At 40.7% G+C, this 17,648-nt stretch overlaps 1 protein-coding gene across 2 annotated transcripts in view; it reads right to left on the reverse strand.

The window, feature by feature from the left end:
- Positions 1-17,648, reverse strand: part of AFF3 (ALF transcription elongation factor 3) — a 556,683-nt gene that overhangs the window by 408,457 nt on the left and 130,578 nt on the right. For both annotated transcript variants that reach the window (XM_057741064.1, XM_057741063.1), the window contains 2 exons: positions 17,037-17,343; positions 16,519-16,904 (listed from right to left, as the gene is read on the reverse strand). In XM_057741064.1, the coding sequence (XP_057597047.1) occupies positions 16,519-16,904; positions 17,037-17,283 (633 nt within the window). In that variant the 5' untranslated portion in view covers positions 17,284-17,343. The remainder of the gene's footprint in view (positions 1-16,518; positions 16,905-17,036; positions 17,344-17,648) is intronic.

Below are 17,648 nucleotides of genomic sequence, written 5' to 3' on the forward strand. Positions count from 1 at the left end.
ACTGACCAAAGTCTCGCAGCTGGTTAGTCTCATTGGCGGCCAGCCCAATAATGATTTAAAAAACGAAAAAGAACGAAGCAGGGGCTCAGGTCTGGAAAGGAGACTGAGAAGTCCATCTGTGAATTTTAATCAAAACCATATATTTTTTAATCCTATGAAATGAGAAAGTTGAAAATTAGTTCAAAATATGATGTTCTCTTTCATCTTACTTATTTCTAAGGCATGTGAGAAAGCAAGTAAAATCAAATCAATCACTTTAATAAGATCATTCATAGATATTAGAAGAGCATTTTGCAGCTTTCACACGTTCTCTTTTTATTTTAATTGCTGATCTGAGAGTGTTAACAATATTAACTAAATTTTTCTTGATGTCATTGAATTGTGTTTCATCAGAACATCACGGGGGCTTCCCTGGTGGTGCAGTGGTTAAGAATCCGCCTACCAATGCAGAAGACACAGGTTCGATCCCTGGTCTGGGAAGATCCCACATGCTGCACAGCAACTAAGCCCATGCACCACAACTTCTGTGCTCTAGAGCCTGCAAGCCACAGCTATTGAGCCTGCATGCCACAACTACTGAAGCCCACGTGCCTAGAGCCCATGCCCCGCAACAAGAGAAGCCCGCACAATGAGAAGCCCACACACAACGAAGAGTAGCCCTCGCTCTCCGCAACTGGAGAAAGCCCACGCACAGCCACGAAGACCCAACACAGCCAACAAATAAATAAATAAAATTTTTTAAATGTGTCAAAAAAAAGAACATCATGGACCTAGCCTGTCTTCTTGGGAGGTCAATGAAGGAGAGCAATAGCCCACATCAATCATGATCTTAACATCCCACACAGCCAATCAGCAAATAGTTCCCAAGTACCTACCACGAGCGAGGCACAGTCCTTACCTAGGAGACACCAGGGAAAGGAACAGGGAGAAGCGCTATGATAACTGAGCTCCAGGAAGATTCCAGTAGCCGCCACTTAATTGCATATAATGATTTCAAATGACTGGCATGAAGTTCTCAAGCATTTAAGTACAGAATACTTTAAAACCTGTGTGAGATGTAACAAGATTTACAACTCTCTTCAGGGTGAGAGGGATAAAATCCTCAAGAGTTATGAAATATTGTTGCACTGCAGTGGGAATGCACTTAACACCACTGAACTGTACACTTAAAAATGGCTAAGATGGTAAACTTTATGCTGTGTGGGTTTTTTAACCACAATTTTTTAAATTTTTAAAGGAATTATGGAATTAAATTATCTTAAATTTGTCCATGAAATGCCTGTTCTCTATCCCAGGGGGCACAGGGGAGCTTGCCAAGATTCTGAGGTGGGGAAGAAAGAGGTGAAATTGGATCTTTAGGATGATTAATGAGATAATGCTCTTCAGGGTTTCTTAAAGAGAGACTGACCAGATGAACATTCAAACGCTAGAAAAGCTAGTACGAAGGTGAAGTAGTTAAATAGGAAGCTAGCACCAAGATTTGGAAGAATATTAGAGATGTCTGCAAAGAGCAACCAACAAGACACGGTATGAATAAAGAAGAAGAACCCAAGATGATGCCAAGATATCAAGTGCCAGTAAGAACACAGTGCATGTTGTTATAGTCAACCTGAGTTTAAACCATTGAAATGAAAATACCCAGAAAGCATTTGGTAAAAGGAGACCTGGATGTTATTTTACCACCAAGGCCCCAGCCCAGAAATTGGAAGCAGGAACTCAGATGAACCCAACTCACCACAACCCTCACATCACCAGCGAAGCCTTCACTTTTTCTCCCAGGGAGGTTACCCTACTCACCTATCCATACACAGTCTTCACTTGAAGTTTACCTGGGAAGGAGAGGGATTAACAGAGAAAGGAAACAATCATTTCATTTCCAGTTTGATGGAACAGAAGAAATTTTCAGAGAGCGAAAGAGTCTCTTTTAAAACTTTGTTGTGCTCTAGGAAACAGAATTGAACTGAGAAAAATTAAACCCTTTACAGACTTTATGCCTTTAGGCAATCTGACAGCTGACAATCTTCCATTTTGGATCTTAGTTCTGCAGGCAACTCAGAAACTCTCTTACTCTGATTGGGACAAAAGGTCACCTGGCATTTCCAGATCCATCTCTGTGGTGTTCCGTTCACTCAAAAAGCAGATTAAATTAATCTTGGCTGTTCACCATTCACAGGCCTGCAAGGCGCTCCTCTCCATTCCAACACTTGGGCAGTGAGGGGGAAAGCTGAGGCAGAAAGTCATATTTGAGTTGAAGAATCTTACCACGGTGAGTGGTATTGAAAAAATAAAAAAAACCCAAGTTTTTAATTAAAACCTTCACAATCTTATCACAAGATGTTTCAGCCTTGGCAGATTAAACAGAATTTTTCCACTTAAAAGAAGCAGGGTCAATTTCTAGGGGAAAAAACAGCACCTGGGAAAGAAAAATGAATTTTTTTTCACTGGAATGTATATATTTAGACTATCTTACCTATCTCTTTTCTTTAAGTTTAAGCTTAAATATTTATTTTCCATTTTAAAAGTAGGCATACTTTAATTTCTAATCTAAGGTTACTGTGGTCTACTAAATATTTTATGTTTTTACTTCTGCTAGCTACTTAATCTGTGAAATACAGCTCAGGAAAAAAATGCAGTCATAAAACCTGTTGGTCTAAAGATAAGCAATTTATTTAATATCTAATTAAATGTGGTCACCAGAGAAATCACAGCTTATGAAACTTTACCAGAAAAAGATCCGTTTCAGGCTTAACCCAAATGTCATAAGAGAACTCATGAATTTAGATAGGAATCCACTTATTATCTAAAGAAATTTTCACATTGAGTAAGAAGAACCTATATTACTGGCTATATTTATACTTACTTCAATCAAATTTATATACTTTGTAGCTATCACTGATTTCAGGGGCAATTACCATACATAATAACACAATAGGGAGGCTTTCTCTACTTGTCAAACATTTCTATAATGTCCTAAAAACACTTCACAAATTTATTAGATCCCATTCTTTCAGAAATTCAAAAAATTACATAGACTGTGTCATTTTAATTGAAAAACAACAATTCAACAAAAACTATTGAACACCTATTATATGCTGGACTCAGGCACTGGGGAAGTGAAAATGGGGAAAATAATTCCTTCCTTTGAAGGGCTCATGGAAACCATGAGAGATAAACCTTTAAACACGCAACAACTGATATAAAGCAATAACTACTATATAGCCAAGACTGCTTGTTTTTCTCCAATATCTATTCATGTCTTCTTCCACAAGGATAAAAATTTTCTCTGGGCACATGGTGACCCAGCATAAAGACTGGATGCTTTTCTTAGCCTTCTTTGAAGCTAAGAGAGCCAGGTGACTAATTCTGGCTGATGGGATATGAAAGAAAGTGATTTGTGCTTTTTCCAAGTTGAACCTTTAAAGGGCAGGATATGTTCTCCCCATTCCCTTCCCTCTTCCCAGGCTGGAAAGGAACCTGGACCACCCTGGATCACGTGGATGAGCCTAAATCCTACTGGTCATAGAACAACAGAATACAAGGAGCCTGAGTCCATGGTAGGATGTCACAGAACAGAACCCACACACCATCTCAGACTTAAAATGAAAGAAAAATTAACCTTTGTCTTGTTTTTAAGCTGCTGTTTTTGGAATCCACCACATGAAGCAGCACTGTGCTCTAATTAATTTATAATAGAGATGCTTCTTTTCCTGAGGATTGTGTTACTAGAAAATGCCCATTAAAAGAATGAAAATTTAATAGCATAACTGAAGGGGAGTTAGATTCATAACTTTTTCATGAAAAAATAAAACCCTGAATTATGACAATAAATTAATCTTATAATTAACACAATAGAAATGAGAATTAAAATTTTGTAAATTCTTAGAAAACAATGACAAGTAATCATTGGGGCACAATTTTTTTTAACAAAACTATATGACATATGATACAACTAATGAAAAAAATCTGAGACAGTAAGAAACAGAAGTGGACACCCCAAACTGAATCACTGACATAAAGAAAAGGCTTAGGAAAGTAATAGTGAATGCAGGTAAAAAATATAGATCAAGGCAATTAGAAAGGAACTAATAGATGTGAAAAAAAGACCAATATGACTCAACATAAGGATGATTCAATTAAAAGGCAAATCAAAACAAATATGTGCAAAACATACGTGCAAACACTTAATATAAAAAAATTCCCTCAACTAGAAGAATAAACTAATCTTGAAAGACTGAAAGCACACTCCATGTTTCTGGAAATGCTCAGTACTGAAACATTTTCATTAAGGAGCAGAATTTTTAAGAAGAAATTATTCAGCTATTTAAGCAGAAAGAACAAAACATCTACAAGAAAGAACAGGATGGTCATATCAGAGGAGTATAGATCAAAGCTCAAGAGCAGCTCCACATTTGACGAATCCAAAGAAATATAAAAAGAGAGGAAGAAAGAAAAAGAATGTTATTTGGAGTGAAGTTCATCTTATGCTTGTGATTTTATTTTTCTGGATGGTGAGATTTGAGTTAGTTGAATTTAAAAAATTTCATTGTTCTTTATTATTTAAATTGTTTAAATGAGCATGTAACCTGTTAATAAAGCAATGAGTAATGAAACAAAAAAACATCAAGAATAAGATGGAACGCAAATACGCCAGTATGTCAACAATGCTCAATTCTAGGTGGTGACTTTCTAATTTCCAAGTATTATTATTATGTTTTATAAGAGGAACTGACCTTGAAGAAGGAATTTGGGAGGCAGACTAGGAAAGGATAACACTCCAAGCATAGCAAAGAGAGAAGAGTGCGATAGAAAATGACATGCTTAGGACACAGCAAGAACTCAGGTAAGCAGATGGAGATAAAGGCTGGGTCAGATTATATATTAAAGACACCCTAGTTTTTACTTCTGTCACTGAGTCACCAAACATCATTCAAACTAATGAAAGTAGGTTCGTCTCTATTTATTGGGTGCAGAAATTCAATGTCCAGATCTCAGGGACAAAATAATTCACTACTAGATCAAACAGAATCCTATTCTAAATGTTGAGGCAAAGATAAACGAGAAGGGAACCCTGACCTCAAGGTACTTACAAGGTATTTGTGAGATCAGATGGACACAAAGAGAAGTAAATAACAATATATGGTAACATAGCTCATGTGAACATGGTATGAATTCAGAAGAAAGGAAGTTCTTTGATGGTTGAAGCAGACTGTCAAAGTGGTAGGACTTGAAGAAAGACTGAAGCATGTTGATTTAAGATTTCCAGTTTCATAAGAAATTGCATCAAATGATCCCTACCTACAGCTACATCACAATTCCATAAAGATGGACTATTTGCCTCTTTTCTTACTGAATTATAAAGAAAAGATATACTAATTAATCAGTTACACTGGAATTTGACTATTAGAAAAAATAAGTAAAGGATTATCTTATAGCAAAATAAATTCCAGATAGATAACTTTTTATCTAGTTCTTTTATGGTTTCATACGTTAGATTTAACACTTCAATATATCTATGGAAATAGCTGCTGAAACTATAATTACAAAGGAAGACATCACAGGAAGAAAGATACAAAAATTATTTTCTCTACTATAAACAAAGCTACTCAAAAGACTGTAAAAACTGCCTAAAATATATTTAGGAAAGGTCAACTTTAAAGAACTCTTTCTCAGTAAGAAAAAATACAAATATCTTCCCAGAAAAACCCAAATGAACTTTTCGGCCAATGCAATACTTCAACAGGAAAATGAGTAGAAAGAGCAGAAAATTCACAAAAGAGCATATGACAAGCTTTTGTCCATTTTGGAGTTACAAGTTAGATGTCTAAGAATTTTTTCTTGGGAAATAGTATGTGAACACAACACTTATTAATAAGGCCATTCATTGCAGAATAATTTACAATAGTGGAAAAAAAACTGAAAACAGCTTAAATGCCCAACAAAAGAATTATGCAAATAAATTATGGTACCTCTCTTCATAGGATAAAACCATTGACGTCTCCCAACTAAATAAGATGCAAAAAACAAACTTTGAATGTTGGTAAAGGCTGTTCAATCACATGGTTATGGTATGTAAGAAAAATGAATGGGATAATGACCATATAGAATAGATTCATCCCAATTCCATAAGGAAGCTGGAAGTATAGGAAAAGACCAGAAGGATCTATACCAAAACATCAACTGTGATTATTTCCGGATTGTAGGATTACAAGTGATTTTATTTCTCCTTTATGTTCTTAATGTCATCCAAATTTTTACAGTGAAGACATACTACTTGCAAAATCTTTGCCGACCTTTGCAGTGAGACTTCTGGAAAGAATCGTCTACATGTAATGTCTCTAATTCCTCTGCTTGATTCTTCAACCCAAGCAGGCATTGGCCCCAAAACCTTTCCTCCATGTTACTAAATCCAAAATCAGCAGAATTGATACCGGTCATCATTCCCTTCCCGTCATGACATCATTTTTCCTTGTGGCTTCTGGACATCTCACTCTGCTTTCTTCCTACCTACTGATCCCTTCTTCTCCTCCCCTTTGCAGGTTCCTTCTGTCCATTAGCCTCTTGATGTAGGACTGCACCCAGGGTTCAGCCCCCTTCTTTAGCCACACTCACTTCCTGGGAGACTTCAGCCTCAAGACATTAGATACCACGTGTATGTGGGAAACTCCCAAATCTCCACCTCTAGCCCAGATATAGATTTCCTCCTCTATCAACCAGACTGTGGCTCCTATTTGTGTGCCAACTTATCACCTCCACTTGGACATCTAACAGACACCTCAAACTCAGTAAGCCCGATAAACTTCTGCTCTTCCCTTCAAACCCTGCTTCCCATATGGCTTTTCCCCTCTCAGCTGACAGCAACTTCCTTTCAACTGCTCAGGTCAAAATCTGACCTCGGTTCCTCTCCATCTGTCATCCGAGCTGTGAGAAAACCTTACCGGCTCTCCTTCAATGTAGGTGCAGAATCCAACCTTGCTGTCATCTTTGTTACCACCTTGGTCCTAACCACTATCACCTCTCCCCTAGATCAGAGCAGTAATCTGCCGACAGCTCCTGCTTCTAACCCTGCCCAGTTATAGTCAGCTCTTAATACGACGGCCAGACTGATCCTTGTAACACCTAAGTCAGATCACAACACCTGCGCTCAAAACCTGCCAACGGCGCCCCATTCTCATTCACAATAAAGCCCAAGTCCTCACTGCAGCCGAAAGGGCTCAGACGGTGAGCTTCCCCTGCTGTCCCCGTCCTCGCCGTGCATACTGCCCCCGCGCTCGCCCTGCTGCTGTTCCAAGGAGAGGGGCCTGTCCCCACCTGGGCCTTGGCTCTAAATACCCACTCTACACTACCTGACACTCTCTCCAGCTGTCTTCCTGGTGAACCTCTTCACTTTCTTCTTGCCCAAATTTCCTTCGCTCAGTGAGGATTACCCTAACCAAACTTTCTAACACTGCAACCCAACCCCTACCCTCCGACCCCATGTGCACCCCTGGCCCCCTATACTCTGCTCTGCTTTTTCCTTTTTCCCTAATACTTATTACCACTTACAAAAGGTTAAAAAGGAGCGATTTAGATGGGCTACGATGGAGCAAGGAAGGCTACTCTGAAAATTCACACTTCAATGTACTTGAATATCTATCAGGAAAGGGTGACATGACCCTGCGTGGGGTACTGTCTAAAGGGACACGGTGAGGACTTAACCTACAAGAGTTAATAGTAAAAAACAAACAGAACCAAAGTAGACAGCCATCTGAAATCCCAGTGGGCACAATTAAAGCTAAGAAGCCTAAGTTACAGAGACATCAATTTGCAGGTCGACATAGGAAAGATGAGAGCATCTGAAGATAGGGAGGCTGCCCAGAGGCTGTGAGCTGCCTCGTGGCTGTGGGGTTTGGACACAGACAGGATGAGCCTCCATAGGGCTGTCATAGAGAGGAGTCAGACATGCCACAGGGCTTTGGAGGAGACCTTCCATCACCAACACTCTCTTTGTGAGATTTTCAAAGACATCTGAGAATTAAAGGGGAGGGGCGGGGCTGGGAAGTCGCTGAATGTATACACGTCTCTGTCTTCCACCCTTCTGTCACAGACTTAAACTGGTCAATCATTTACTGTGCAGACCAAGGGCCCCGAATGCTACGTAACCACAATATTTCCGAAGGATGTGTCTGGAAGACGACAAATAAAGAGAGCTCTGGATAACTATGTGGATTACATTTGTGTAAATTATGAACCAGTGCATCATCACAAGTAACCGGAATAGGGATCGTGGAAGAAACAGGACCCACGAAGCACAGAATGACGGGCAGAGGGGAAGGACTGTGGGATATTCTGGGAATCAGCACCCACTGGAATCAAGGGGGCCTCTAAGAACCCCACATATTCTAGGCTCTTTCAAGTCCGTGAAAACCTAATTCACGTGTCAGAAAGTTTGAAGATACGGGCTCTCCCCTACAGCCCCCATCACCCTCATCACCCTGATTGTTCGGTCTTTTTGCCACACTCACATCACGCGGCCAGAATCCAGAAGCATCGCATACACGGCCCACCACACGCACTACCCCCCAGCCAGGGTTTCTGCTCATGGAAACCAAACAAAGGAAAACAGGGAGAAAGAGGCTGAGCACCCAGCATCCCTCACAGCAGAGGCCTGGCCTGCTTTGGCTTTTGTTTCTGAGGCCAGCATATAGCTCTGCGGTTTATTTCACTTGGGCTGTGTTTACATACATCAGTAAGTATGGTCCCCATTTCCCTTCGCAACAGCGGCTATAAATTACTTGTTGGAAGTCTCAGCCTCCTCTCTTCCCATAAAAGGTTGGGCAGAAATTACTAAGGTCCCAACGAGAGGAGGTCAGTGGTTGGAAGGGAGTGACTTCCTTCACCCGCGTCATTAAATTAATCAACTGATTCAACAGAAATCTAACTGAGCACAGACTATGTGCCTGGCACAGTCCGGGATGCTTCCGTAAGCAAAGCAGTTAAAACAAAACAGAAATCCCTGCTCTAGCAAGGCACTCAAATTCTAGTGAATTTCACCCACCTCACCTCAATTCCCGGATTCTGAGCTCTCAAACCATCTAGGGCTGAGTATATCAGAAGGAAAATGTGAAGTGGCCAGAGCTACTCTAAAGAAGTATAATAATCATTATAGTTGTTATGACCAGTGTGGATGTTCTGAGTGTTTACTATGTGCCCACTACTGTTCTAAGCGCATTATTAACTTACCAGAGTCATAAAAATGCTATCAATGGGCACCGCTGCACTGACTTGTGATCCTTGCAGTTTAAAATTTTAGATGGAAATAGGCTTTTTACAAAGGTAATCCAGTTAAAAGGAGGTCCTCAGGGTGGGCTCTAATCCAATACAACCGATGACCTTACCAAAAGGGGAAAATGGGACAGACACGGGTAGAGGGAAGACATGGGGAAAACACAAGGAGAAGATGATCATCTACAAGCCAAGGAAAGAGGCCAGGAATTGATCTTCCCTCATGACCCTCAAAGGAAACCAAGTCTGCTGACACCTTGATTTCGGGCTTCCAGCCTTCAGAACTGTGAGAGAATTCATTTCTGCTGTACTAAGCCAACCAGTCTGTGAAAGTGTCTGCTGGTCCTGTAGCCTAATTTTGGGTCAAAATAGAAAACAAAACTGCCACAATCAGGGCTGTTTGGCGGGACACTGGTCCCCAGTGCAGCCCCGGATGGAGCGTGTACACAGCAGGACACGCCACTCACATTTACTACAGAGGTATCACTGACGCAGCTTCCTCACGAGGGTAAGGGATGCTGTCACTCGGCCCAATTACACATGCTATTTGATACTCTGTGCCTTCAAAGAGATCTATTTCATTGAGTCATGCTAGATACTTGCTACCTGAAAATTTTAGTATTTTTTTCTCAGCCCCAGTCTTGTTGATTTTGCATTTCATTTACCTAGAAATAAAGCTCAAGTATGATGTGGTCCATGGCAGATAATTATAGCTCAGAAAAGCCAAATACACTAGAATGAGAAATTCCACCCCAGACTTGGCAATAAAATCTCAGGATGGGGCTAACCGTTAAATAAGGGAGAATCGTGTCACTCAGGCTTTGCTCTATTAATCCAGGATAATCTCAGTCTTCAAGACTACAGTTACTTTTAGCAAATAAACACAAAAGAACTTGCAGAAATTTCATTTTTCATTCTCCTCCCACCTCTTGTCTTAGGGCCTCTGTCTCTAACTCACACATACACACACACATATACACACACACACGTGTGCAAAACCACTTCTAACAATACCCTCATTTTTATATTTTGTTTGCTCTTGTTGTTTCAGGGCATTTCAAATAAGGATAACATAGCCAGCAGCCAGTATTTTTCAAATGCTTACCGTGATATCACTGTGCTAAGCACATTACATACGTTATCTCATCTGCTCCTCCCTCCAATAACTGTTGAGCAGATATTATCATTCTCTCCAGCGTACAAGGAAGGAAACGGAGGCAAAGTTCAACCCCTGGCTCCTGGCCACACGGCTAACAAGTAGCAGAACCAGGATGGGAACCTAGTCCTTGCGGGCGTTGAAGAGCTGTGGCCATCCCACTGAGCCCCACGCCAGCCCCCACGTGCCTTCTGACCAAGAAAGGATGAAATGCAAAAGAGGCTTTCCTCGCTGGACTGTGCCGTGACCCTTTCTCCAGGGTAGGGGAGATGCTGGACCACACATCATCTTTTCAAGTGGCTCCAAACTCACAGGCCTCGGGCTCTCAGCCCCAAGTCTGGAGTAACACCCACAAGATTGCAGTTTAAGGGAAAACAGCCCTGTCATCTGTCCAGATGCTTTCTGGGACAGGAAGCTTTAAGAGAAGTGAGAAAATACACAGGGAAAATAAAGTGGCGGTGCCAACCACCTTCATGCTGGTCCTGCCTGCAACGGCTCCACTGCCAGAAGCAGTTTCCCTTCTCACAGCTGGAAGACACGACTTTATAACATGAATCTAAAGGAGCCAGAGGAGAAAGGGGGCGGAAAAAAGATAGCTGCACCTTCTCACAAGACACATTTTAATATGGTTTCTTCATCGTTTTCAGTAAAAGATTATAGCAACTGAAGTTACTTTTAAGTGACTGAGTGCTTTACCTTTTAGGGCCCCCCACGCTGGCTGCATCCAATAGTACCCAAAACTACAGAAACATTTCCACTTGCCAGCCTTTGCTATGACCTTCAGGACGGCCCATCTAGAAGATGGAAAACAAGTACTTTTGTCCCGTATCCGAGATCAAAGTTGTGAGTCTTCACTTCTAAGTTCACGCGGTACCAGTTCTCTGCATCCTGGCTCAGTGAATGAAGGATGCACATTTTGTGGAGAGGAAGTTGCACAGAGCGTAACCATCGATGCTGTTGCTAAGCCACACTGTGAAGGAGGATGGAGACCATGGGGACGGGGAGAACGAAACCAGAACAGACAGGGACTCCAGGCGGGCCACACACCCTCATTCCATCAAGGAGCAATCAGACAGCATCCTTGGATTTGAAAACATTAAACAGCTCAAATATAATTAAGAAATTTAGACTGGCATGAATATGTAATGTACACATTGCTTTGCAGACGCCTTCCTCCCCCGACAGGCTGCTGCTGACTTCCATTTGGAAGAAATCCATTTTCACACAAAGGTAACCAAGAGTGACAGGACATAGGAAGCCTACCTCATTTATCTTCTGTGAACTTTAAAAAAAAATCAGTTAATTGCTTTTCTAGGAAGCTATTTTATGAAATCATGGTGCTTCATCTTTCTGTTCTTATTCATGGTATAAATGGTGACTTTAAAACGCCCGTCATGAAAATGCTATGACTAATCAATACATCTTAAACGATTTAATGACTTCTTTTAACAAATAGAAATCTGATCAACCAAAAATGGTCTGTGGATGAATTATCAACCACTCGGAAAACTCCTAACATAGAGTCTATTAATTGATATTCAAAGGTAGGTGCCTCTTTCCCCTCACTGACTAAGCTACTGGGAGGGGTGGCAGTCACTGATTTCCTTCCTTCCTTGGCTTTGCAAATGCATTCTTTTCACAGCTATTCAGCCCGCTCTGCAAGAGCAATGTAAGTCACTGCCATTTATTAAATTAATAGCAAACAGAAACTAAAACGTGCATGTTTTAGAATGCCACCACTGAAGCTGTAACATGCCAAACAAACTGATTTCATAGCCTGAGACCCATATTTTGTCTCCACAGCACTGCATATTAGGCTTTTTTTTTTTATAGCATTGCCCTATTTTTGCCTTGCCTATGTACAGCACCTAGCATATACATATGTATTGTTTTATTTCTACCAACTTTGAGACTAATATAAAGCACCCTTTTCCAATCTAAAATTATCATTTTAGATAATTTCTTCTCTTATTTCAAATAACAACTTCTTATTAGTCCATGGGCGAAAGACAGGCACTGTGAAACAAATGATACATAACCACCAGGAGCTTTGGAGCCAAGGTTCCTCAAGCTCCCAGAGGGGCCCTAACATGTGTTTATATATGTTTTTGTAAATATTTCAAGTGTAAAATATTTCCCTGTTCTTTATTTCCTAAAGAGGACCCCCAAGGCAGTATAAATGTTAGGTCTCACAAGCTATATCTGCCCTCCTAGGTTAACAGTGAATATACACTAAGGGCAAAATATTAATTGTGTGTGTGTCAGACAAAAAATAATTCACTTTAACCAGAAATAAGATTCAGTGTGCCCTCCCTAGAATGTCCTAGAATGCCTGCTTCAGCCATTCCTTAAGGCCCCTGTCTCCCATCTAACAGGAGACACCCTTCCAAGTGGCACCCCAGGGAAGGCTCACTTAATGAGGGGTGGCATCAGAAATGAGAGACTCAGCTATAACAACAAAAATATGTTTTTCATTAAATACAAAACCGAGCTGGGAAAAGCCAGCCAAGAGGCAGGTGTATCAGTTAAGGAATTCCCTTGAGGTCTTTCACTTCCACATCAAATTGCACTGAATTTCTCTACACTAATTACCTATTATTGAAGACGAAAGAATAACAAATAATTCGCCACGGCAGCAGACAGGGTGCGTGTGCGCGTGTCGGAAAGAATGAAGAATTTACCAACTGTAAAGCCAGACAAGAGAGATTCACAAATTGCTAGTTTTTAAAAATAACAAAGAATCTTTTTCTACTACAAGGATTATGAAGGTAAGGGAATTTTCCTAGGCCTAGAAACCCAATTTTAAATTTTGTTTGGACTGTGAGAGAAACTGCAAATTAAAAGCGAATTAAAAGCAAAGTGAATTTATTCAATTCATGTAAATTTCTTGGAGGCAGAGATCATATCTTAGATTTTCTTCTTTTAATTTCTCACACCACATGATACCTCATCATCAATTTGATTTTCTTGTAAGGAATGCCCCTACCCAGTGCGATACAGCTATATAAAATACACACACACACACTAGCTGTTAAGATTTTATTCCAATAAATGGAATGAGGTTCTACAAAGTATATTTTAGGATAAAAACAAGTAATGAAAGCATGCAAAAACTTGGGCATACTCCAGACAACACAAAGACTAACCAAGATAAAACAACTGTCTCCCAATTCCAGTTTTCCATTCTGGCCCTCTGTTTCAGGGGCCAGCCAACCACTACTCTCCAGCCGAATCTGGGCCACCATTGTTTTTGTAAATCAAGTTTCGTTGGAATACAAATACATCCACTTGCATACAGCTATATTTTCACTTCCCTTGTCTTCAGGTCATTTTTACCCAACACTTCCTTTTAGCCCCCAAATTCTTCTCACTGTCTTAAGTCTTGCTCTCCAGCTAACATCTTGAAAAAGTGTAGTCAAGTAATGCAAGTTCCCATCAGGTCAACTCCCCTGCCAATTCTCCTACAAAAACACATTCCCTCTCTCAGGGGAAATCAATGTCCATACTAATGAAAGGACATTTTCGTAGAGGTGGTGTCTGTGTAAAAAATATACAGGCATTAACATTTTTTAAACCATCTGTCACACGGTTTTATACCCTCCAAAAAATAAAAGCAAATACTCCCTCAAATCCAATTAGTTAATAAAATTCTTCCATTTCTATTATGATCATGGCTTTATAGAAATGTCCTATAAATACTGAATGACATCTGCTAAAGGGTATTTCTTAATCTCCTGGGGTATTAGAAAGAAACCAACCAACTAACAAACCTTTTGAGTATGAAAGACAGGAAGCTTAACTTTCAAACTTACAGGTACCACGCTGCTGCCCACTGGGAAAGAGTTATGTTGTTATTTTAATAGTGGATTAATTGAATACACAAGTTACATCATTCAGGTTATCCTAATGTCCATAATATACAAAGCTTTTTTGCTAAAATAAGGACTGTATACTGCCCCCGTCACACACACACAAAACCACCAATTTTAACTTTGTTCTATGAACAACGCTTCTTACCTCTTTTCTATCAATGCATGATTGGCCTCTTTGAAATGTACCTCATATTGACAGAATGATAGGAAAGTTCAATGTCATTACACATGCGGGAAATGCAATACTTCCTGTATAAAAGCTCTAGTTTCTCTCGGTATGACTCTCTATCTCAGGCGTCTCTCTCTCTCTCTGAGATTAGCCAACACCAGTACAGGGTGTCATTCCCAACTGGGAGTCCTGGAAGTGGCCACGTGATCAAGAACATACCCAAACACCTAAAGAAACTGTAGAGTTATCCATGAGGCTGCTCTGTTGTCAAAAAAAAATGGGCTTTCCACCAAAGCTTTATCAACTCATCAGGTTCCCAAGTAAATAAATTGTTACCTAAAAAATTTGGAGTTTCTTTGGTGCATAAAAATCATTTTAACAAGGAATCACTGGGGACGAACATTATAAAAGGATTCCTGGTGGTTACTGTCACTTCTGCCCAAGGAGGAGCCATGCTTTATTGGTCGGGGTACAGGCCATTTGATGACAACAAAAAAAATCAAAGAGCTTGATGAATTCAGTTTTGCCAGCAAGTACCTACGTGTGTTTCCTATAAACTTTATTTTTTATTTTGTATTATTATTTTTTTTGCACACAGGCTTAGTTGCTCTGTGGCATGTGGGATCTTCCTGGAGCAGGGGATCAAACCCACGTCCTCCGCATTGGCAGGCAGATTCTTGACCACTGCACCACCTAGGAAGCCCCCCAACAAACTTTTAAAAATGGAAATGCTTGCAGAATTTATGTTTTGCTTCCATTAATTCCTAATGAACACTTTTTTGGGATCCATCATAAATGAATAACCAAAAGAAGTTACTGGTATACGTGTTACTTAATTTCCTCATGAGAACCTGTGTAAACGTCTCAGAGTAATAAATGTGTCTTCTCTAAGGGGAATACATTGATCTCTCAATGGGCGCTGGGTGCTTTCTGAGACGAGAGCTCAGAAATGGGTAAAGCTCAACCCTATGCTGGACAGGCAATGAGAAATGTCAAATCATTTGTTTCATTCGGTTACTAGATCAAATTAAGATACAAAGAATATTCTGGCCACACTGTTATTCCACCTTGAGAAAAGAATATGTCAAAAAAAAAAAAACTGAACAGTTCTAAGTACAATGTTCTGAGCTCACATTGTATTTTAGTCAGTATACCATATCACAGCAAAACAAACAAAATGTGCATATTTCTTCTTCATGTGCCCTTGGCAACTGTCATCAATTTGGAATACAACATGAGATGTGCTTTTCCATCCAGAGTGACTGTTCAAGTGACTAGCTGCAGCTTCTTTGCTACCTCTGTGATTGTGATTTACTTGTTTGAAGTCTAATATTCCATACATCCATCCTATATATTTTGTAATGCAATGAAAAAAACACTTTAGAATAAACTCTAAATGCAAACCAGAAGATTCTGAACTAAAAGATTTTGCTCTCTTTGTATCACCTAAGATCTTTTTTTACAGGACCAGGAGAATTCTTACTTGATTAACATCAATGAATCTGGATCTCAAATATTATAATATGGATGGGACACCTGAAACATTTGAATAATCACCGTGTTCAACACTGAATTATTTAACAATTACTTTAAAAAACCTGATGAGGCCTACCTTGCAAAGTTTTTCTTGGAACATTTCAAAACTGACAAAAATGTTGCATTTCTGAACTGTTTTACATAAAAATTAACCTCTTCACATAGTAAAAGCTTTAATATACTTTTACTCTAGTATATAAAATCTCTGACAACATTGACTTATTCACCAAAAAAAAAAAAAAAATCCCTTGAACTATTTGGAAGGAGGCATTCCTTCCTGAACTAACACAGACACACCACAATTGCATTTGTGGGTACTTAAAAATATTCTGATTATAATCAATTTGAGGTTTTAAGAAATCATTATGGACGTGTACATCCTTCCACACTGATGGCTACAAATCCCACCACAGGACATCAGCCACACACTGAAATAAAGAAACACGGGAATGGGATTTACAACTGTCAGGTTGTCAACTCTGAATTACTCAGATGTGTGTAAGTGGTGTTGAGAAAAGACTCACCTCTCCTTGTTTGGGGATGCTGAACTTGGAAAGCTTGGCCTTGGCTCTGGCAGACTCTGGCTTGGTGGCTGGGACTCCCCTGTACGACGTGCAGTGCATGCTGGTTTCCGTGGACGACTTCAGCTTTGGAGACTCATCGGGAGCCTGATCTTGGCCGTCCATTGGCCGCACATAGGCGGTCGGTTTCTGCTGGACGAGGCTGGGTTTTGAGGCCAGGGACGGAGGAAAGTTCTGAACACAGTGGCTGCTGCCACTGTGCTTGGCTCCCATAGCAGGTGGCCTGTCCTGGGTCTGAAGACCCACCTCGACGTTGCACACCTGTTTGGTCCGCGGCTGCTGTCTGCCAACACCATCTCCAAGCAAGGTCCTGAGAGAGCCCTGCTGTGCTGAGTTGGAAGAAGAAGAAGAAGAAGAGGAAGATGAGGATGAGGGGCTCGAGACACAGGGGTTGGGGTTTTTACTATGGTTCTCTGGGTGAGCAGATCTGTTCAAATCAAGCGTCCTGTGTCCGTGCTTACTTGCTCTCTGTTGGCCATCGGGTGGCGGGAGCCCGGCCTTCTGCCAGCCCACGGTGCCCCTTTTACTCTGCTGCCCGGGCACCGCTGTTGGGGCAGAGGACGCGGTGCTGCAGACAGATGCGGGCTGGGTCTGGGCTCTTGAATCTGCAACAAAATGTTCATCAATCTTGGGAGCCTGAGGAACCCCAGGTTTGGGAACGCCGACGAGATGACTCTGATTCGATCTATCCGTTAGGAAGTCTTTCATTTCATCATAATTGCCTAAAGTGTTCTGGAGCCGGTTGGAGAGCTCATCTCCCTTGTTAGTCTGGAGAAAGAAGAACATAATATCCACACTCGTGTTAGAGGAAACGGAAATACGGGGGGGTGATGGAGAGGCACCTTTATCTCTAGAAGAGTCAGGGTTGCCACATGCAGAATGAGAGCTGAGAGATTCAATCAAAATGGTCAGCATCTCTGAAGACGTCTGTCAACACTCTATATCTCACCAGAACTGGACTCTGAGGCTAATGGCCTCAAAGTGTGTGAACGAGGCATCTCTCCTTGGTATTGTGCCACAGCCAAGGAAAACAGGAACTTTACTACTGCAACTTCACAAACTGGTCTGCATTA

This window comes from Hippopotamus amphibius, chromosome 7, assembly GCF_030028045.1.
Source record: "Hippopotamus amphibius kiboko isolate mHipAmp2 chromosome 7, mHipAmp2.hap2, whole genome shotgun sequence".
In the NCBI taxonomy this organism is placed as follows: domain Eukaryota; kingdom Metazoa; phylum Chordata; class Mammalia; order Artiodactyla; family Hippopotamidae; genus Hippopotamus; species Hippopotamus amphibius.